We start from the raw sequence: 24,118 nt of genomic DNA, 5'->3' as shown, positions 1-24,118 counted from the left end.
CTACACACACACACACACACACACACACACACACACGCACGCATACAGAAGCACACAAACAGAGATCTGACAAATGATAGGCTGGCGAGTCGAGGACAGCTAATAGTAGGCCGCGTGCCTGCCGACATGCCCGTGGGCCGCGGCTGTTAAATTGTATCCAATTACGAAGCATGCAACGATACCGAGGAGTGGAGGGGACAGGGGTGGGGGGAATAATAATTCTTCCCGCATGACAGGGAAATTCGCTTATTTCCTCGGCTCCAATGGTGCGGGTCTTGAAATGTTTAAGCATCTGTATGGGGTCCTTTTGTTTTGGCTAGAGGGCAAAGCTAAAGTCAGGTTTTCTGCTTTCTTTAATCAAAATCCTGTTTCGCATATGCACAGACCAACGACGACCAGCAGGGTGCAACTGGAATTCATATCCGTCATTTAAAACCAAACACCGAGCAAGCATCTTAATGCCGTCCCCATTCAAATGGCCGTGAGGCATGTTCAAATTAGGACTGCAACTCATGATTATTCAAATCCATTCATCGGTCGATTATTTTTCAGATTAATTGAATTAAAAAAAACACTTAATTTCAGGTTTGTCGCTTGAATATTCTTGAATATTTCCTACTTTTCTGACCTATAAATGTAGAATGTAGAATGTTGTATTTTCGTGTTAAACGATGCCTAAGTTTCAGATGAGGTTTGCGCTTTTGGAAGTGAGCCCTGAAAGATGTTTGGGATGACTTTAAAACACTCTGTTTCAGAGGGCGTTGCAAAACTGTTCTCTTGTGATGTCACAGAGGAGCCGGCTTCCTTAGGCGCGATACGCTCTCTGGTGCAGATTAGGTGCAGATTCTGGAAGATCGAGAAAGTATTCTGTGCGGGCTATTGTGTGTAGCTGCTCTATAGGAGATCATAACTCAATACAAAGGATCAAAAAAAATAATAATAATGAAATAATTAAAAAAAATATATTGAAAATGGCGTCAGCAAGACAATAAATGTACACAAAAATACAATCATGATTATTTTCTTTGTCAATTAATCTGAAGCTTGTTTTAAAATAGTAGAGTGATTGGGTAGGCCATAGATGGTCAAGTTAATATGAAGCTAACGCATACAGTTAGCTTGGGTCCACAACATATCAAAAAAGAGACAAAAATATTGTTCTCTAAAGTTAAAGCTGATATGTGTGAATATTTTGTTTTGGCTAAAATACAAATATGATAGGTCTGCTTTCATGGATGACTAAGGAAATCCCATTTGGAGAGGCTGAAATCAGAGGATATTTACATATTTAAATGTCAAAAAAGATTACTAGATTATGTAAATAGTTGTCAATTAATCGGCAAATTGATTAATACGATTAATTGTCGCAGATCAAGTTAAAATGCAATTGCAACTTCCTCGTAATATGGACTTTCTCTCATGATGTTACGATTTTATTAACATGGTAGTACATAATGTAAAGTTACTACTTGAGTCATGTAATATTCAATTTTTGTCTCATCATCATATGAAAAAACCAGCATGGCCACTTTTCTTAAAAAACATTATGACGTTTCTCATCATATTTTGACGTTTTCCACTGTTTTCTCAAATTACGACTTTTTTCTCCGTACGGGTTTATTGTCACAACTGTACAGCTTTTTTTCCTTAACAACGCCACTCTTAGAATAGAACTTTTTCTTCAGAATTTCGACCGTTTTCTCATGACATTGTCGTAAAATTAATGTTCATTTTGCCTTTCTGGCTCATCTTCGATTTATGACTTTTTCTTGTAATCGTCACATTTTTCTCTTTACTTTTTTCTCGTAACATTGAAACTTTTTTTCATATGAATCATTTTTCTCGTAACTCTACGACTTCATTCTCCTAAACTGATAACTTTTTTCTTCCAAACGGTTGACCATACTTTTCATCGGAAAATTACGACTTAATTTGCATGACGTTATGCTTTTTTTCTCGTGAACAATAACATCCTTTTTAATTTTTTAAAACTAACATTATATATATATTTTTAAACATTGCAACTTTTCCTCAGAATGTTATATCTTTTTCCCAAAACCTTATGACTTTTTTTTTTTTTCGGGGATTTTTGTATTTTCTATTCAATTTTGAAGGTGGCTTGCTGGTACATCACCCACATGCACGGTTGAGCAGCCTTTGCAAAGCAAGCATCAGCGTGCAAGAGAAATAAACACACCCAGGCGCTGCTTTGTTATGAAATGTCTCTGCTGCTCATTTATTTGATGGAGTGCAAGTCAAGTCAAACCAGCGAGGCTGCCAAAAATAAGGGAAGGGATGCACGCCTGCGTGTGTGTTTGTGTAAGATGGTGGCAAAGCGCCGTTAAAGTGCTAACTCAGTCGCACTGTGGTGTCACTGACACCCGGCGGGAAAGTTCAACAGCTCTGGGGGTTGGGGGGGGTGAAAAGGGGGTCAAGTGTCAGGTCATTAGTTCAACTTGTCAAGAGAGGCCACTGACAGCGGTCACTTCACACAGGCCGCTGAAAAAAATGGTAAACAAGAAGAAATTGGGCAAGGCTGAATTTAAATGGACGCTATTATGCTGCCAATCACATCTCATGGCGCCACTGACACGTGCCATGAGATGATGAACTGTCAGAGACTGTTGCTAAGCAGCGCTAGCCCTCTGCCATAATTTACCTGTTTGGACCTTCGGGGGGGAAAAAGTGTGTGTGTGAAATATTTTTGTTGTTCACAAGGCTGTGCAGCAGGTTAGGACCATATAAATATAAAATGTACATTTAAATATACATATTATAAATACAGTACATAAAAGAGCACTAGCATTTTTACATATTAAAACAACACTAAATCTTTCAAAAAGACCCATCGTCTCTGCCCAATAGGAAAAACATACGCCTCCAAATTTTGAGTGATTTTGACCTGAAATCCTTAACAAAAAAAATGTCATAACTTCACTACAATTAATGAGAGCGATACAATTCTCGAGCCACGTTGAGCTCTCACGTACTGTTATAATCACGCAAAATTAGATCGTGATGTGAATAAAACTGTGACCTGTGTTCTGCGAACAAAAAATGTCGGACACAGCAGATGGACAACTTGGTTGGTACAAAAGCAAAAAAACAACAAAATTTCGAGATTCATGCTTTGCATAGGATACTATGCGTCAAGGGAAACAATAATACTGTCATGTACAATAGAAAAAAAAACGTAAACAAGCATCTCCAAATTTTGTACATTGTCAATAAATGATTTTAGCCCATGTTGACTTCTATGAAATTTGGAGATACAGTCGTTCTTCGCAATATCACGGTTTGATCATTGTTCATTTGCTCTATTGTGTTTTTTTTTCCAAAATGAATGACTTAATCATTGATCGCTGTTTTGTGGTTGACTATGGGCTATCAAAGACAAAACATCGTATTCTGGCAACTAGTCATCATTATTGACACATATTACACATATTAGATTACAGTCACACTGCCATGGAATGGCATATCCGACGAAGAAGTTGGTGTGGAAGTGGTACTTTTTGGCTTGATATTCCTTTTACCCCACTCCGCTTTAACCCCCTTCTTAAATTTAGAACACAGTAAATTAATTGGAGGCCAAATAGTTAGCTTGCTAACAGTTAAAGCCATGGCCGTCTCTTGTATCCCTGTAGCGAACGCATAGCCTGAGCATTAAAGTTGAGCAATGTTGTGTAAACAAAGAATATTAGAGTATAAAGTATAGTATATAAAGTATAAAAATGTTTCATTTATTAAAATGGAATTCTACTTCATGGAAATCAGGGTTGGGTCTGGGCCCAATTAACTGCAATAGACGAGAAATGACTGTATAAAGGTGTACAACATTATGTGTAAAAGTAAACAATAATACTTTAGTACGTTACTGTACTATAGAATTTTTTTTTTTTGCAAACTCACTCATGTGCATTCATCTATACGGAAAGCAAAGAAATGAATGACCGTAGAGTTCCACTCCACATCTCACAGGACATTCTACATTATACATAATACTGGATATACAATGTATTTTCAATGTTGCAACTTCATCAAAAATGAAGCATGCGAGAACAATTTTGACCCATGTTGAGATCTCAACGAAAATAGAGATATATCATTTTCACAGAATACTGCATGATTATGCACAAAAGTAAACAATAGTATTGTCCTCTGACTGATAAAAAAACATGCATGTTCATTTTATGACGATTAGTTATCAGCGTCTCCAGATATAAAAATTGCTGATATGACGATACCGTTGGATACAGATTGAACGTTATGGGTTTGTTGCCAATCATAAATAAAGGTCGAATTTGGCCAAGCTGAGTCGGATTGATGCATTCGGGTCAAAACGGGGTTGGCTACGTTAGCCATTAGCCTATAATGACAGTGATTGTATTGTAAAATGTCAATGCCATACTTTGCGAACATGTTGTTTATCCGTGCTATGTCATTTGTTACAAGCCTGAAGGAACATGAACAGAGGAGCTTTCTTTATCGGAATTCGTAAGAAAAAAAACGTTAAAAAAATGACAAAAGTAGCGTAAAATAATGATCGTAAAAATGATTTTTTTAGCGATGTTTTGAAGCAATTGAGGCAAAATGGAGTGTACTACTAGACAGCAACCAGCAGAGGCGCTGTTGATGATGGAGGACATAACATGAGCTTCGGGACGTTAGCTATATAGCAAGTCAGCGTGATGTTGGCATGGAAAGAAGAGTTCAGAATGACAATCAATTAATTTTTTTTCATAGTTAATCACGTATACTTAGTCAAAAAAGAAAAAAAAACATTACGTAGATGTTTTTTATCAGAAAGTGACAATACACAAAAGGCAGAAACAAATACTGTCCAACGCACACATATTTCCTGCTATGCATCACCTCCTTAGTGAAAATAAGCAGGAAGAAGAGTGGTCATGTTCCAGCACACACATAAAAAAGCCCTGCTTTTCTCCTCATCTCCTGCAGAGAGGTGAAAAGGTAATTGCTCTGAATGCTAAACTAGCACCTTGTTATGATTGCCTTTCAGCGGTTCTCTTCTTTTTTTTCCCCCCTCCTCCATCTTGGTGGTATGCCAAAAGTGCAGATTGAAGGAGCCGAGGGGGCAGTGATGAGGAATGTTTTAAGACCTTCGGGATGCAGCGGAAGCCTTTTTAAACACGAGGAGGATCTTTAGCGCTCCGCTTGTAGTATTGCAGCCCTGCTCAGTATGTGCATGTGCGCGTCTTTAGGATATTAAATAGTAAAGGATGGGGATTAATAATGGAACCTGACAGCTCATCTCCGGCTTCTATCTGCCTGACTTTCCCCCCAATCTTCCCTTCCATTCTCTCCCCACCTTCTTTTTCCCTCCCTGCTTTCTAATCCGCCGCATTTTTCTTTGTCAGTCCTCGCCGTCCTTTGTCTCCCCCTCAGGGCCCTCGGTCTTTCAGGGTCATGTGCGGCGCATAGAAGAGAGTGTTGTCCTTATCGTCCTCGTCGTCGCTCATCTCGAGCAGGTCGGCTTGGGTGTAGCGCACGGTGCCGGCATGGTACTCCCCGATGCGGGTCCTGTCGCATAGCCGTGACTGCAGGGCCAGCTGGGGAACAAAAAGTTCACAGTCACTGGAGACAGCAAGTCCCACGTCGCTTTTCCGCTACATAGTACCGACTTGGTGGTACTTAAGGGGGCTCGGCAGCTGTGCATTGGAAAAAAACTGTTGAATTGGACAAATGCGTCGGAACATAATGGCGAATGATGGTCTCCTGTGTTTACTTCTCATTTAGAGACACATTTTATCCATCAGGAGACTGAGGGCAGCAACAAAACGGACTGCAGGTTTGAGTATAGCTTGAAGGACAATGGGATTTTGGTAGTTGCCATGGTGACAATGAACGACAAACAACAGCAATGGAGGAGACTGAGGCTCTGCATTTACTTCTCAGCATGCGGAGGCACAGGGATGACTTTTAAAAAGGAAGAGACTTAGGGCACCAAGAAAACAAGTTCAACTGAACAGAACAAAGTGCAAGAAAATACTGGAGGAGAATGACTGTATCTCCTGTACCTACTTCTCAGTAACATTTTATCCAAGGGGAGATTGAGGGCCAAAAGAAAATGGACTGAACATTCACGTTTAACTTGTACGTGAATAAAGTCAGATGAGAGACACAAACATAAAATGGAAAACAAAGATGTCCTGTATTTAAGTCTCAATAAGGAGACAAATAAGGAGATTGGGGGCAGCAAGAAAACAGACCTCACGTCGAGGAATAGGTTTTTGCTATTGTTGCCATATAGTGACCCCATCAGATGGAACAAGAAATGCCAACAATACAAATTCTCACAATATAACTATTTTATCCAAGAGGGTGGCAAAAATAGTGGAGACTATGGAGTATAATGCTGTGGCCTTCACCCGTAAGGCACGGAAAGCTAATGTTAACAAGTGTCTCATGTGTTTATTATTTTGAACTCAGAAAGGACTGAAGGCAGAACTAAAACAGGAGCGCTGCAGTACTGAAGAGACTATGGGTATGCCTGACAGTTTTCAAGCTGTCTTCAGCTACTTTCATTCATCAAAGAGGAGGCATGAAAATAGGAGTGATTCAGCAAAGTGGACACTGTGGAGTATACAGTAATACTGCTGTGTCCAGAGCTAAGGCAGAGCAAGAGGGTTAGCTATTGTTAGAATTGTGTGGGTCTCATCTTGGAATTTAAGAGACAAATTTCACCCGAGCGGAGACTGAGGGCAGCAAGAAAATGGAACTCTGCAGAAAATGGGAGAAAGTGGAATATAATACTAAGGCAGAGCAAGAAATGTAGTTGTTTAGTATAGTAGTATAGCAGGAATATCAGGAGCTGAATGGAGCAATGTCTGCCACCTTTGGCTTTCCTCCAGCTAGAAGACGATGACAGAAGGCCCAGAAGTGGTGGCTCCTAATTAGACTCCTGATGGACGATGATGTAGTTGTCCAATACTTAAAGTCAAACTTCTTTATGATTGGATTGGGGCAGGAGGGGGGAGCCACTTCATAGCTTTCTACAGAATGGCCAGTGACAACATCGATTTTGTTTTTTTTGACGAAAAAACAAGAGTGAGAGTGAATTTGTATGTTCATCCGAGATGACTCATTGTCTTTTGAAAAAAAGTAAGCTACTGATTTACCGCTGTGTCTTTTTAATTTACCCATCAACGCTACAAAGCAATACCTGTCAGTACCCTTAAAAATGTGTCTTTTCTCATGCAGTTTATTCCTTTTTTTGCCCCCATCCTGAATTTACAGATATATACCTTTAACGGGGACCTATTAAGCATTTTTCCACTTTTCTGACATATAAATGTAGTTAGAATGTTGTATTCTTGTGTTAAACTATGCTGAATGCTGGTTTCAGAGAGTTTTTTCTAACACCTAACACTGTGACATCACAGTGAGCCTTGTGAGAAGACACCAGCTCCATCCAGCTGGTAACTTCCTTATACGGGTGTGCCCGGGGAGGCGGGCTGTGGGTAGAATCAATTAATACAGACAGTTATGAAAGATTCTGGAATATCTAGATACAAGATCTGAATACAAAGGGCCAAAAATTAGCATATTATGCTAGGAGTCCACTGGGCCAGAGCCAGTTGATGCCAGTTCGCTCCAAAGATTATGTGATTGGCGCATAGTGGCTCGCTGTGGCGCCGAATTAATGTTCGCTCGGCATGTTGCCATTATTCGCCGCCACAGCAAGCCACTATGTGCCAATCACATAATCTTTGGTGCGAACTGGCACCAACCGGCGCCGGCCCAGTGGACTCCTAGCATCATTGGCTCAACTTGGCTCGCACCATTACATTCCAGTGGATTCCAACAGGCGGATTGTTTGAGACATTTGGTTCTACTTGGTGGATGAAGATTTTAAACATTTTGAAATTTTCTTGCCGACAAACTAAATTTACGGGCCACCACGAGCCAGTTGGGAGGCAGTTTGAGCCACTGCACGCCACTAGACACCTTATTGCTGACACTAGGCGCCACAGCAAATTCCACTGCCGCCAACTGGCACCAACCCAGCAGACTCTTAGAATTATGTCCCCTTTTAATAAATAGCCAGCTCCCTGACATGAAGTTCTCGAACGCAACACTATTCTTGATGCAGTAGCAATACAACAGGTCTATGAAATTAATGACAATAACCCTCTGTAAAAATCTCAACCAACAGCTGAGCAGCAACATTTTCAATCGCATGCAGAGGTAAATAAGGGTGCTGTATGCTGATCATTCATGATACTTGTAATGAAACTGTTGTAATGCCAATTGGTCCCATCAGAGATCCTGGTAGTTATTTGCTTTAACAGACCACACACCGGTTATACAGGAGACTTTATGGTTAATTGGAGCATTAAGGGCATGTTTTCACAATATGGGAGGAAACTGGAGTAACTGGAGAAAACGGTTAGCCAAGGAGAACATGCTGGTGTCCTTTGTCAAGCTGAGGAAAGCAATAAATGGACTCCTCAAACTCAAATCACAGAGAAGATCTGAGGTCAGCAGCCAGGATTTAGGTCTTCTGAAAGTGACTTGGACTATATCACATTGCAGTAGGATACAATAGTTGGCTGACATTTAGATTTGTGTATAAACTTGGTTTTGGGATAACACCAATGCCTTCCATGTTAGTGCATCACGATCATCACCACAGCAACTGTTTTTTTTTTTTTTTTTTAGACTGGTGCTACAAAACCAGATTGAAAAACAAAAGGGACATTATATTCCCTCTGAGAAAAAAAAGTCATGGTCCAAATAACCGCAGACACGTGGCCGACATTTGGAAGCGAATGACGAGCCAGGGAGATGGCTTGTGGCTGCTATGACGGCAAAGGGTGTTTCGCAATAGCCACCAAATAGCGTGAAAAGGTTGACGCTGACTCCCATGCAGCTTTAAATGAATGAAATTACATTCCTGAGTCAGATTTTTTTTGTCAAACTATTTATAAATTTTTCTCAGAAAATAGGTCATTTTTCCACATACTTTTCCACAATTAGTGAATATGGCTCTGTTTCATGATTATGTATGCAAATGACATTAGATGATTCTGATAATTATTTGAATTTCATGTTGTAATCAATCAATCAATCCACCAAAGGGAACACAAACTGCCATGTTCTTGAACTTGAACACATATGTATAATATATCTATAGTTACATTTTGAGAGCCTCTGTTTTAATCACCATCGCCATCGATCTAACATGTACCAATATTTAACCGTACTGAGCATTTCATTCGTTCATGTTAGCGTTTGTTGTTACCAATTTTCAAACGAGCTGCCAAGATGCGTTGTTTTGATGTGATGTAATAGGTCAACTGGAAAAGCCATACATTTCTGACCGCTGAATGTAGCATAAGTGCCATCAAGCACTTCCGAGGTACACAGTGAATGTATGGAAGACCATCGAATTAGAAACAGTGCATGTAAACAGGGACTTCATAACATAAGTGCCATCTAGCACTTTCGAGGTACACAGTGAATGTATCGCCGACCATAGAATTAGAAATAGTGCATGTAAACAGGGACTTCATACATATATGTGTGAAAATAGAAGAGACTGATTTATTTGGGGAATCCGATAAATTGAGTACATGTAAATATACTGACTGTTGCTTGAAGGGGAGTTCCACCAAGCAGTACAGTCATGTCCAGTATAACAAGAAGAAAAGCTAATTTGATGCCAGACCCCCAAATATAAGACAAACCGTGTTCTTTAGACTTCTCTCCAGGGAAAACCCTTTCCCCACCCTCATGTCTATTTATGATTTGTGTCAGTACAATATTTTCACTGCTGTTAGTTGGTTTGTGTGTTTGTTACACCACCGATTCACTTTCAAATGTATGGAGAGCAAGAACCCATTTAGTTTTGGTGCGCACAGTATACATTTTTGGCCTGCTTCCATTTGTTTGGAAGTGTTTATCGTGTGGAAATGAGACTGTACCATGTGCATTGCTGAGTAAAGGGTTTGTTGGTTGAGAGCATTTTTATGCTGATATTCACCTACACAAAGTTTCATAAGATTGGTGTTGCGTAATCTTGCTAACGAACGAAGAGGTATTGACTTGAACATAAGATTATTTTTACCATACCATACTGACCCAAAATTTAACAAGTATTTTAAGTATTTTTCCCCCAAGAACCATCTTATCCATGTATTCGGCATCTAAAATGTATGCAGAGCATCAGCCAAGAAATATATGTTTTTCATTGATGATTTTCTTTTTAATTCTCTTAATAATATGTGACCAAAAACAAAGGGTCAATATGGTAATACCTTGCACGTTGCCTTTTGTGCCACATGTTTACAGATAACATCAGCATGCACCACCGCTCCGTGTCGTGTTTATCGTCTTTGTTTATGTCTGGGTGCTACTGACGTCATACTATTAACGTAGCTGTAACGGCTATCCCCATCCCCACCTACACTCTAGGTACGATGGAAACACAAACCCGATTAACTGAACTGGTGGAAACGTGGCTCACGTCCCGTGGAACGTGGCAGCCAAGTAGTTTGCTAATGAGAAAGAACCTGCCTGGAAACGGCGAGCATGAAGGAGGCAGACAGAAAGGAAGCGAGCGAGCCAGTGGCTGCTAGGAGGCGGTTGTGATGGGTGAGGTTGGGGGGGGGGGGGGTTTAGTTGGCGATGAGATGTCTGATGAAAGCGCAGATTCGTTGCGCCGAGGCAGGAATGTTTTGACGCTCTCACAAGCGCCCACCCCCGCCGTCACCACCTCCTCTAGTCACCCGCGCTCCCCTCCCCTCCGCCGCCGCTGCTGCCGCCAATCTCGCACCTGATGTGAGGGGGCTGCTGGGAGTCGCATGCCAAGATGAATAACAACCGGCTGTTAGTCACGAACGCACACGGAGCCTGTCTGCCTGGCGCGTGTGTGCATGTGCGTGCACGGAGCTGACGCTGTCGTCGATTCCCGTAGCCTCTCCCCTGGTTCCCTGACACAAACATCATTTCCGCTGTGATTTACGAAGGCGCTGCGATCCTATTTCACTTGTGTTGTCTTCGTTCTCTCTCTTCGTTGCCCTCCCTGCTTGCCACGCCGGAACATTGACATTTGCGTTGAAGGTCATAGCACATATTCCACTCTTCCAGTTTGTGCTCATGGCCCGTCATCAGCCTGGCTGGCCATACTGAGTGGGTGACACGACAAGAGACTATTTTACCCCCAATCTCACTCCCACCCTCGTGGTTCGATATTAGCGGCGGCTCATATCCGCAAGTACTGTCAATGTTGTAGATTGAGACAAATCAGTGGGGGAACTGTATCGATCGTGGTGTTTATCGAAATGCAACTCGGCGGTTCCAATGTGAAAACATCTTCCAGCATCACGCAAAAGCTGAATTTAGGAAGAAGGTGAAAAGTTAAGCTTGTTATTTTTTTTTAACTGACAATAGAATATAATGCCTGAAATTATATCGACATCATGATTTCATGTTGGTGGTATAACTTATAGGAGCGGAGGAGTTCTACAGTTGCCATGGCGACCTAGGAGTACGACTTTGTGAGTCGTGAAAGTGGGAAAACCGTGCCACATGGAACACATCAGTTGGAACGACACGAGCTGAGAAACAACGCCAACAGAGGAGAACATGGGAATGTGGCTGCTGACAAATTTTATCCAAGAGGAGACTGAGGGCAGCAAGAAAATGGAACGCTGCTGCCAAGTGGAGATTGGGACTTCGGTGAAAGATCATACATGACCTTCGAAGGACACTGTGAATCAATTACATGTTAAAACGGCAGCTCCTGTAGTTGCCGTGGTGAGGCATTCAAAATAGTACTGCATTTGCGGTGGTAAACATCCAAAACTATGGTGTGTTTAAAACATCAGTCAGAAGTATAGGTTCTAACAAACAACAAGAATGGAGAATAATGAGGGTCTTGCAATGTAAATAATAGATGGATTTATCCAAGAGGAGACCAAGGACAGCAAAATAAAGTCTGTAGCAAAGGTGGAGACAAAGCAAAACTTCAAAATCAAACTGATGGTTAAGTTTATATCAGAAAAGGAGACCTATAGATGTTGCCATGCCGACCCGTCTTAGTTATGGTAAACTTTGACAAAAGTGTGTTGTAGTGAATGCATCAGTCGGAAAGAGACAAGCTAACATACAACACTAACGGAGGAGAAGGATGCTCTCTGTGTGTTCCTTCTCAAGACAAATTCAATCCAAGAGAAGAGTGAAGGTAGCAAGGAAGCGCAGCGCTACAGCAAAGTGGAGACTGTGGAGTATACCGATACTGCAGTATCCAGAGTAGGCTACAGTTACCATGTGCGTTTATTTTGATCATTCCTAGCTGCGTCCTTTAATGTTACAATAACGTATCTGCTCGACCAATGAGGTTTCGTCACCCTTATGGTATCGGCTAAGTACACTTGGAACCCTGGCTTACCAGACACTAGGACTAGTAGCTAGAAAAAGAGACGTCCAGTGGAAAAATATATCGAGGCCTGCAAAATTATTGTTTGTATTTTTATAAATCGTGCGTTTAATTGATTTATTATCGTGACAGGTGAATGTCACACTGGCTGACCAGCATGCCGTGCGATCAACCAAATAACTCACGGCAAAACAGGAAGGTGGTGTTGTAACATCAACATAACGGGCACCTCTCTAAAAAACCTCTTTGGCCAGCTTGCTGCTTTCATCACTGACTCGATTCATTTTGCCCATGTGCAAACAAATGGCCGCCCCCAAGAAGGATGCCGGCCAGCCATTAACCCTGGCAAAATTATTGTTTGTATTTTTATTAATCGTGCGTTTAATTGATTTATTATCGTGACAGGTGAATGTCAGACTGAGTGCCTAACATGTCAGTGAAGTGAATGCCGTGCGATCAACCAAATAACTCACAGCAAAACAGGAAGGTGGTGTTGTAACATCACCACGATAGACCGGTTGAAAGTGATCTTTTCCCCGCTGTAACATACCATGGCGTGCTCCGGTGGTGCTCGTATGAATGCTTTGTAATACCCTGATACGTGTGTGCAGGTGTATGCTTGTACCTGCATGCCAGTAGGGCTCAGGAGGCTCCACCAGTCCCGATCCAAACCAAAGACAAAAGCATTGGCCAAACCGTGGAGGGGGGCAGTCAGGACGTGCAACAGGGTGAGGGAGAAGGAAGGAGCCTGCGGGTTGAGCGCATTATGGAGCCTGTGGGGAGGGACAAAGTGGTAAATGTACGTTGTAAAAAAAAAAAAAAATAATAAAAAAAAAAAAAAAAAAAAAGAAACAACCTGCTTCAAAGATAAGGATGCAACCATTGAAGTGGCAGACGGAAAAAAAACGTGGGGGAAAGGCGGAGAGGTTGACAGATGAACCGGAAGAGTGAGGAAGAGGACAAGTGAGTGACAGAGCGAGAAGGAAGGGTGAAAACGAGCGGTAATGAGAGCGAGCGTCACAGTCAGGGGGTGGGGGGTTGATTTGGGGGGAAGGGGGAGCGAGGGGGGGGGGGGGGGGGAGCCGTAGGGGGAGGGCGAAAAGGAGCGAGGCGAGCTTTATATCAGCGTTTAAGAGCCCATTAGGCAGCGCGAGACGTCTGGGCTGACACATTCTTGGCTGCCGCTTCGACAGCACGCAGCACTTTACAAGGACGGGGGGGAAAGAAGCGAGGAAGCCGCGTTCGCTCCATTCTGCTCCTCTCATCCACCGTCTCCAAAATTCTCACCATAGCATCCTCCCTTCCGATTGACACATTTCTCCTCTTTGGCCAGCTTGCTGCTTTCATCATTGACTCGATTCATTTTGCCCATGTGCAAACAAATGGCCGCCCCCAAGAAGGATGCCGGCCAGCCATTAACCCTGGATTAACCTTGTATTAAGGGCTCCTCGCAGGGGTTAGCGTGCCGCTAATGTTTTTTTATTGATCTATTAGCCAGGGAATCAAAGCATATGCTGCTCACAGTGACTCCCACGAGCCGGAGCCGAAAATAAGAGGCTGCCACCGCTGCTGCCTCCGTGGTTGACCTCGGCGCTCGGAAAGTCATCCCCAGGCTACTTGTGTGCCACGGGGGAGGAAAACCTGACCGCGCTTGGCAAAGACCAGCGGTTGTAATGTGAGACGCTGGAAAAAAGCAGCACTAACATTTAGACCAGGGGTCTCAAACACGTGGCCTGCAGGACACTAGTTTGAGGCCCCCGCTTTGATATGAAAGTTTAGTGTTAGTGCGGCCCGCGCAAGTTTGATATGGATGCTGTATGGTATCATGTACCCAGAAAAAATTATTACGTTTGATTAATGTTCATGTCAAAGGTTAAATAAGTGTTAATAGTTATCCTCCCTATCCGTGTGGAAGTGGTAAGTTTTTGGCTATTTAAGTTTAAAGGAAATAACTTGAAGGCTACCGTTTAGGTCGCTAGCTCTCGAGTTTGCGAGTTAGCATGTGTCTCAAGACCCTGCAGTTGCGCAATATGTTGTAAATAAAAAGAGTTATAAATGTGACTATAGTCGTGTTTTGTCATGTCTACAGGGCTCTAATAATGCTTTGTTCATTTTAATCTGAAAAAAATAATTTGTCTACCCACCAACTATATGTGGTAAGTTTTTATTATTTGCCGTTTTATTATTATTATCATATTTATGTATTTATTACTGATTGATTTTCTTTATTCTTGATTTATTTATTTATTTTTCATCTTATTTTGTGTAGAAAAATAAAAAGTAAGATATTTGAGAACAGTGGAATGTTTTATCAGAGCTTTTCTTGTAGAAAATCGGAACCAAAGCAAAGTTTATTCATTTTTCTGTTTTTAATAAATGCGTTTTTTTTTGGAAAACCTGATGCGGCCCAGTCTCACCCAGTGGCCCTCAAGTAAATTGAGTTTGAGACCCCTGATTTAGACATTTCTCTCTTATTTTCTGGCATATATTTGCCCCTCTTGTTAAATAAACTACATTGACACTCTAAGACTAAATATATATAAGATTTACGCCAAGTCAGCCTAACCCACGTAAGACTGGACTGGTTGTCAGTCACAGGAAATGTTATACAAATGCTAAGGGGGCTACATCTATTTTTTCTGGACAGAACATTAGGTACAGTATTAAGGCGTAACTGCCTTTGCAATATAGTCACACCTCTACTATGTAAACAAATACAGTGCAGCCCCGCCTTTGGCAAGTGGGAGTCATGGCTAGTGATCGTGCCAACCAGAAGCCAGAAGCCAAAAGTGAATTGTGTGTGTTGAGAATGTCTGTTGACGGTAAAGACGGCCCTGTCATCTTTTTTCACTCAGACCTTGCATGACGTCAGCGGGCATTGTCAAACGATCTCTTACATTAAAGCGGTAAAACACAACACGGTGTAAACAGCCTCAGTCGCACACACTAAAGGGGCTGTCCACAGGGTGGAATGTTTTCAGGGGGAAACGGACAAGTATTTTATCATTTCAGTCTTTCATCCATGCCCTGAAACTGTATTTTTGAAACTGTATTTTTTAAAAATGGCTTCCAGAGTGGGAAAATCTGATGACGGCGGCTTTTTGTTGCCATGTAGACAAGCAAACCGCGATATTCTGAAAACAATGACGTTAACGATGTCAACGAGGATGTTTACCAGAAGTGACCACTGCTGACAAGCCAACTAAATATTTGAATACTTCGACTGGCATGACTCAACCCAATCGACATCCTGATTTTTTTTTTTTTTTGGTCTTACACTCCAAAAAATGACCTGTAGAAGTAATTCAATTTCGGCGTCGGTTTTGACTTGCGGTTCTCAACTGGTTTGGCGGCGGGACCCACCATCAGCCTTCAATGTAAAGCGTCGACCCAAATTGTGGAAATGTTTTAATGTAAAGCTTACACTTACTTATATGGCTGCCATGAGAGCGCTAACCAGTCAGAAAATTAAAATAACCAAAAGTGTTTTATTGTTTTTTAATTTTATCCATCATTAACTATTTTTGTGGTGGATGGAAATGATAGTTTTTATTGACTGTAATGTCTATTGTGCTAATTTTTCACCCTTTGTATGGAGTTGTGGACTCCTATAGAGCAGCTACATATGAAAACCCGCACAGAAAGCTTTCTTGATCTTCCAGAGTCTGTACCTATTCCAGCTGTATTTCCTTGGGTTTCTTGCTTTCCTGCCAAAATAGTCTGATTTAATTTATTCCACCCACAGCCCACCTACATGCATGCCCACTACGCTGCGATTGATACACTGTGACTAAGGGCTCCCAAGGCCTTCTGGACAGCTGCCGAATCTCACTTTCTAATTTGGTCGGTTTGGAGTTGATAATGAATGCGTTGGATATGTAGTGGTCCTGTGTTTAAAAAACTCGGGTAGGCTATGCTAGGCTATTAACAACTCCGCGGGCATCAGCAACAGTTTTGGTGAACAATACAGCTTCATATTGGCCCATGTTCACAAAAAAATCTGAAACCAAATATTTTGAGCAATCCCAAATTTCTTTGGGATGTAAACCTCATTATCTGAAACTTTGGCAGCGTTTAACAGGACAATACAACATTTGAACTACATTTATAGGTCAAAAAAATAGAAAAAGCATAGCAAGTATCCTTTAATGATAACCACCACATTTTGTTGTAGGAATGATTAGAAAAACTGTAATTCCCAACTCAAAGTCCATGGCATATTATGAATGACCTTGTGAGAGTATGGTCTTAAAGTCTGTTTTGCATCTTTTCCATAGGTCAGCCCTAGTTTTACTTTGTCACGCTTGGTTAAAAACAGCTGAGGTTTTTCTCTGTCAAACCCCAAGACAGAACTGCAGGTGTGCGGCTCGGAAGATGATTATGTAGATTTGTTCGCAAATCTGCTTATAATCCTCTCTTATCCTCTTTTGCAGCAGAAGGTTGGAAGGTTTATTTTCTATTAATCTGTCCACACTTAAAAAAAAAGTTGTGATGGTAAAAAGACCTTCTTGCCAGAGGGCTGGCATGACAAAAGTTTGGAAAACGAGGGACCTTACTACTCCATGAACCGACCGAAAGCAGACCTGTCACTTGAAAAGTGTTCTCCCCCATCCCCAAAATAAATGTTACATATATCTACAGACACAGCTATGTCTTATTATGAATAGTTTGAATCAATAATTCCACTTTTTCTCACTATATTATGCTGCAAGTCACAGGCCGCAAATGGCCCCTGTACCTCACTTTGGACACACTTACTTTTATGGCTCTTCATCTGGGAATGTGATATCAAATCTGTGAACAACCACAACTCCATCCATCCATCCATTTTCTATGCCGCTTATTCTGACTAGGGTCGCGGGTATGCTGGAGCCTATCCCAGCTGTCTTTGGGCAAGAGACGGGATATACCCAGGATTGGTCGCTAGCAAACAACTCTCATCAACGATTTAGCTTGTTAGCATCCTTCGTCACCAGTGAACAATTAAAAAAAGAGAAGGCGAATGTTGCAACTGGAGCTAATCAATGCGTTACAACAGTCACAGTTATTGCAAATGTTGATACAAAATTCACAAAGTTCACATAGATCAACTGTTTGCTCTCTAAATCATTTGTATACATTCAGGAAGTAATGTACTGCAAACCAACCAATCAGCAAAAACACAAGCGGGGTTTCAGGGGAAGGTGCAAGCCTGTAGCGTACGCTAGAAGTATAATCCAAGTTTCAGACACTGAACCCAAAACTCAACAAAATGCGTTCCTGGAGAGCAACGATGCATATCATCGTATTCAAGGGTCAAATTGTGTGAGTACAAAAAATGCGTATATGTTGGCAGGTCTGCTTTAGGGGCGAAAGCGTCACAATATAAAGTCTCATTAAATATGGGCGTTGCAACGACGGACGCGGGCCGTCTAACAGCTGTATCTCTGAGGAGCACAGCAGCTGCTGCTCACATTCATTTCACTTCCCATTAAAGGTGAAATAAATCAGAAAGTCCCTGCACGACCTCTTTGGCGCTGCAGGACACACACACGAGTCCACACACACACACCCACACACACACACACAGAAAGGTCTGTGCGTGCGAGGTCACATGCTTCGAGGATGTCAGGTGGAGTGGAAAGGCGGCGAATGTGCATTTTGTGTGTGTGCGCATCTCTTAGCGAGCTGCCGTGTGTGTGCTTGTGTGTGTGTGTGCATGTGTGTGTGAAGGGGGCTATTTCTGGCATCTCATTTTTTTTCCCCCCTCCTGCTGCCGCAAAGAAACGCGATCGGCGTCCGGGAAACGAGAGCTGGCAGCAAGCAATCATCTGCCTGCCACACGCACATTCACACGTGCGCGGACACACACACACACACACACGCAGACACGCACACATGCACACACATGAATGAGCGCGGCACCGAGCAACATGCACCATGGCAACGGAACAGCCGCAATTAGAGGCAAAGAGCCTTTACCCTCCATTGAGGGAGAGCGAAATGAAAGGAAGAAAGCACGGGCAAAGGGAGAGACAGAAAAAGAGAGAGACATGGGTGGGTTTGGAGTGTGGTGGGGGGGCGATTGTGGAAGATGCATGTCAGAGAAACAGCCCTGAACGGGAGGGGGGGCGGGGGAGGGTGGAAGAGGAAGAACACAGTAAAGAGGTGAGAATGTGCAAGAGCGAGGCAGCGAAAAGGAGAACGAGGGCCCTTAGTGAGAGGAGAGGGGGAGGTTAGTGGGGGTGAGGCCCGGTGGGGTGGGGGGTGGGGTGAAAGAGAAGGGTGACGTGGCGAGGGAGGACGAAAGAGGCGAGATATCAAGAAAGACAGATAGCAAGACACGAGCGAGACAAACCGGGAGATTACGGTCGCAATGCGATAGATGGGTAAGGAGGGGAGGTGGTTACGTCGTGTGTGTGTGTGTGTGTCTGGGTGCGCTGCTTCTCTCATGAGCGCTGCGCTAATGAAAGATGAATGAGGGAGGGCGGGAAGTGTGTCTGCGGCCGATGCCTGGCTGGGCTCGAGTGTGTGTGTGTGTGTGTGTGTGTGTGTGTGTGTGTGTGTGCAGTGAAGCGAGCCTCACACTCGGCCTGGCAGGTGTCGGGACAACGAAGACCATGCAGTGCACACCAGAGGTCGGCCTGGCCGGCAGCGATCAACAAATGCCACCTTTTAATCAGGCCCAGAAGTCAAATCGCTGCGACCGTGAGCTACTTATTTGACAAGCGCTCCATCGGTCGTATTCCGTCTCTTGCCACGTCTGTCTGCATCAAATCCAATATCCTGCCCTGCCAGTCTGACCGTCATCCAGTCATTGCTTGCCCCTCTTTTGGATCTGCCTTGAACGCCACCCCCGTTGACAGCAAGCATTTTTTGAATGCATCCCACTTCTGACACCAATTTCAATGTAGCTTTAAAACTTGATTACATACCAAAAAAGGATCAGTATTGGTTTATGATGGTTTCTTTTGATGTTTCCTCGCATCAGTACAGTTTGCTTCATTTTTTGGTGCATTAACGGTAATGCTGGGCGGCACGGTGGTCTAGTGGTTAGCACGCAGACCTCACAGCTAGGAGACCAGGGTTCAATTCCACCCTCGGACATCTCTGTGTGGAGTTTGCATGTTCTCCCCGTGCATGCGTGGGTTTTCTCCGGGTTCTCCGGTTTCCTCCCACATTCCAAAAACATGCTAGGTTAATTAGCGACTCCAAATTGTCCATAGGTATGAATGTGAGTGTGAATGGTTGTTTGTCTATATGTGCCCTGTGATTGGTTGGCGACCAGTCCCGGGTGTACCCCGCCTCTCGCCCATAGACAGCTGGGATAGGCTCCAGCATCCCCCGCGACCCTCGTGAGGAAAAAGCGGTAGAAAATGAATGAATGAATGAATGAATAATCCAAAACTAAAAGATAATTTCAGAAATAAAATAGTAAAATAGATATTAAAATATTAAAAACAAGAAAAAAAGCAATAAAAGTATAAAAAATAAAACCAATTATAATAAAAACGAAGAACTAAAAGACACAGGACCATACGACTCACTCCGAGTTAAAAGCCAGAGAATAAAAGTGAGACTTAAAGCTTTCGATGTTGGGGGCCTTTTTTACTTGGGAGGGGAGAGAGTTCCATAGTTTGGGGCCAACCACAGAAAAGGCTCGGTTCCCCCTTGGTCTTAAGTCTCGTCTTAGGCACCACAAGTTGGAGCTGGCCCTCGGACCTCAGTGACCTCAGCGCTGGAGAGTAAATTCGAATTAGGTCCGAGATGTATTAGGGGGCCAGCCCATTCAACGACTTAAAAACAAACAATAAAATCTTCAGTGCCCTGTTTCGCAAAGGAGCAGGGCTTGCTTCATTATTGGGAGCAATTGCAGATGGTATCACGACTAACTACAGGTATTCCACTTCTGACACCAACTTCATAACGTCTTAAACCCTGAAACCACAATTAGACTTAGTTTCCAAATAGTGTAAGAGGTCCAATTAATACAGATTTGCGTCACTTTTAAGTATCGGTTGACAAAGAATCATCACTTCTACTCAGGATTGGAAAAGGAAGAACAAGATCACATTTTAAATAAATGACACCCACAGTGGTGAGGTATGGTAATGGAAGGATGGTAATTAGACACAATGTAGTCTGTTGATTGGTTGGCAGAATTGTCACTTCTTTGTGACATTAAAACGGGAAGAACATGTAAATTCTATGACAAAAAGACAGCGAATTGAAGGATTTGTCATTACAGATTGCACATTGGTAAGCTGAGCCAAACCTTATTTCTCGATGAAAACACGTATAAAAACGTATTTGCAGCGTCCACTGCAAATGGGGAGGCCGCTTGTTGCATGAGAGGCTCCTTCCTGAGACTCAAAGGCGGCCAAGACAGTCATCCTGACTCTGATTGCACTTCCTCTTCTCATCATCTGACTTGCTTTTTTTTTTCCCTCTTTCACTCCAGGCGAATCACGGTTCAAAGTGCCAAAACAAGGCCCTTGTGGTGCCCGCAGTGCTGCTTTTAAGAGACAACCTGACCTCTGGGAATGAAAGGGTCTTTTCTTCTGCAAGGCATGTCAACTCTTGACTCTCCCTTCCTGACTTCCGTGACTCCCTCACAACACGAATAGAATACGTTTTACAACATGGAAACGAAGATGTAATGTTTCTGAAGAAATATGATTCCCAACCTCTACTTTCGAACAGGACATGTTTATTTTAACAGGACTTCATTTGTTACACCTGATTAACTGCCACAAAAAACGACTCTCTCATCTGCTATGAACCGGTCTGCAAAGAATAGGAAATTGAGACTACAATTAGCTCGAGCTAATAGAAGATTGGAAAAAACAACTTGAGTCAAGGGACAAGATGGGCACATTATTGTCAACAGCGAGCATTGTTAAAACTGGGGGTCTAATTCCAACAAGGTGTATTCAATTCAATAAAGCTTCCAATCGCAGCAAACCACAAATTCAAAAGGTAAACAATCCAAATGGAGCGCTTTTTAAGATATTCAACAATATACAACATGACCTTTGATAATGAGGCTGAGTGCTAAAAAAAACGCCTCAAAGCGACCATGAGACACCATAACATCCGCAAGTATGGGACCTCTGATGAAAGGGAAGACTTGTTTCAGAATAAAAAAAAAAAAGTTATTTTCTTGACGTTCTCTTTTTTTGGTACCAAAGAGGAGAATTCTTTCTGGTCACGTCCTCTTAGGGAACACGTGCAGCCATTCAATAGCCGTGTCCAAATTCAGGATGTGCATCCTTCACAGTGTGAATTTGTGGGACAAATGTGTCCTATCTTGAAGTGTTCATCAAGACTATCCTTCATAGTCACTTCCATATCCCAAGATCCTTTGCATGCCCAGCTTTGATAATTATTTCTACATGGCGGTACTACGTGGACTGAAGAGCTACTTTAACTTTTATTTTTAATAAACTGAAAAAAGTAATAAACTAAAGTAGTCACTAAAGTAATCATTCACAAACAAGCAGATTTTTTTTTACTTGTTTTACCGTTTTTTTTTTACCTGCCACAAAACAATGGACAAATCAAATGCTGTCAGTGTTACCACTAAACCAGAAACCAATTTTCAAAGACATATGGACATGCTTTGTCGCTTACATCACATTTATGGCCACAATTACTGGACTGAGGAATGCCTGACCTGAGCCCTCACTTTCCCTTCTCTTTTTTTTTTGTATGCCATTGTTTTATGAACCCTATTGCATTTCTGTTGTTTGTTATTTCTATGCTATGGGGGTTACTTTTCTGTTCATAGCATTGTACGCCGCTTTAAAACCAATGAAAACATTAATGCGGTTTCATCATCGCTCCATCACTCTCACTCGTTTTTTCAAAAAATTAAGCCGCAAAAACCAACAAAAAAAAAGCCGGCAAGCACAAGTGATACAGAAGTAGCTAAAAAGTTTGGCTTAACTTTAAAACATAAAAAAGAGCAGTCGGAAAAGTCCAAGCGTAATAAAAATGATTCTGGTTTGCACCCTAACTTAAACCAACTTTTATGACCCATCGGAATCCACAATCGTTTGGAAATGGACTTAAAACGAGGAATCAGAATCGTTCATAATATTGTTATGGTGAAAAATATATGGTTTAATGTTGATTCTCTGTGAGCAGAAGATAAAACTGCCAATGGATGGCTTCTCTTCCAGCAACACACAAAACATTTACAAACCCGACGACCATACTGCAAGAAGGATGACGATGTGAGAGTGACGGAACCAAAAACGTTTCCGAAGGATAGACCGTCCCAATTCACATCTGGAGGATTCTCTAAACAAGCTGGGGCTGGGTCCTTTGGAGGCTTCTGACCCTAAGCTGGGACACAGGTAAGACTAGCAGGCTAACATGTTATATTTTCTTGCATATATATATATTTTTTTACATATCAACAATCATGTTGAGGTATTCAGTCTAAGATATGCATGAGCATGTGAAAAACAACACCCACTGGCACACATAGATTGATTTACTGACCAGAGGGTTCACTCACCCTGTTCATTCTGCTATAAAACCAACATGCCCAGGTATTGAGACAGAGGTACAATCCTCTTGTCATCCATACTGTTTGGTAGAGAGAGAGAGAGGAGGTAAACAAACAAGCATGCATGTCAATTTATCAGGCCTGGCAAAATTATTTAGTTTGTTTTTCCATATCGTACATTGAATGGATTTATTGATTATCGCGACAGGCCTAACTGACTATCACACTGTGAGCCTGGAAAACTCGCCATACATATTTGTTATTCAAATACCTTATTAAATTGAAGATACCCCCCGTGAGATATTTGTGTGTCATGTGTTGGTAGATAAGATCCACGTGACAGAGATGTTTGTTTTTGTTTTGGCATGTCTGTGCAGTGTGAAGGAAGGGTAGGCGGGGGACTCTACCTAAGATGTTAGAGCAAGACATTACACTACACGCCGTGATCTTTTCAGGCTTCAATAATACGAGCCACAGGTGAATTTTGGATTCTTCTGGCTTTTGTGGTCGGCTTTGAAAGGGAATTTATCGGCATATGTCGATCACATGCTTCTACTCTGTGATAAATGGCATCATAAGCGGGATGGTGAGAACATATGTGCCACTGGACCCTTTGGACAGATTACCTTGCTGATCCGAAATGGAATTAAGTACTAGGATGAAACCTGGGTGGGACATGCAGCCGCTCCCAGAAGGGGGCGATATCCAGTCAGGGATTTTCCGTGGTGTCAGAAATGGGATGGTCGTAGCTATAAAGTAAGGTCAGTGTATGGGGTTTCAAATCCAAACCACAATATAGTACATGGTGGGTTCAAATAAAACTGTGTGCACTACTTTTTCAGAATTCAGTGACAAATGGTGTCAGAAGTGGGATGGTCAGCTGTGAGATAAGTTTTTTTTTTTATTCCAAGAAACAATAAATTCTAGGTTCTAACTTAGGTTTGAACTACTCCTTATAGTTGAATGGTGTCAGAAGTGGGATAGTTCGCTGTGATGAAAGGTTTGTCAATCCAAAAGACAGTAAATGGTGGGTTCAATATTGAGTTGAGGGCACTTTGAGTTTTGTGAAAATGGGTGGAGGGGAATTGCAACCTAAACAAAAAGATGTCCCGGGTCCCTGAACGCAACACTCATTGTCTACACTGAATCTTTTCAAGGTGCCTGATTTATGTCGAGTTCTTAGCGTGTGTCCAGCCTGTACAACCATGGGCTAGGAT

The 24,118-nt window shown here is 42.3% G+C and overlaps 1 protein-coding gene across 4 annotated transcripts in view; it reads right to left on the bottom strand.

Moving 5' to 3' along the window:
* Window positions 1–24,118, bottom strand: part of si:dkey-100n23.5 (cyclic AMP receptor-like protein A) — an 85,746-nt gene that overhangs the window by 1,437 nt on the left and 60,191 nt on the right. For 3 of the 4 annotated variants that reach the window (XM_058081672.1, XM_058081674.1, XM_058081676.1), the window contains 2 exons: window positions 13,032–13,179; window positions 10–5,573 (listed from right to left, as the gene is read on the bottom strand). In XM_058081672.1, the coding sequence (XP_057937655.1) occupies window positions 5,406–5,573; window positions 13,032–13,179 (316 nt within the window). In that variant the 3' untranslated portion in view covers window positions 10–5,405. Of the gene's footprint in view, window positions 1–9; window positions 5,574–13,031; window positions 13,180–24,118 lie in introns of those variants that run through there. The other variant, XM_058081675.1, reaches the window with a different exon arrangement.

This window comes from Doryrhamphus excisus, chromosome 9 (assembly GCF_030265055.1).
Source record: "Doryrhamphus excisus isolate RoL2022-K1 chromosome 9, RoL_Dexc_1.0, whole genome shotgun sequence".
Classification (NCBI taxonomy): domain Eukaryota; kingdom Metazoa; phylum Chordata; class Actinopteri; order Syngnathiformes; family Syngnathidae; genus Doryrhamphus; species Doryrhamphus excisus.
Note: the sequence above shows the minus strand (reverse complement) of the source record. Positions and strands in the feature narration are given on the sequence as shown.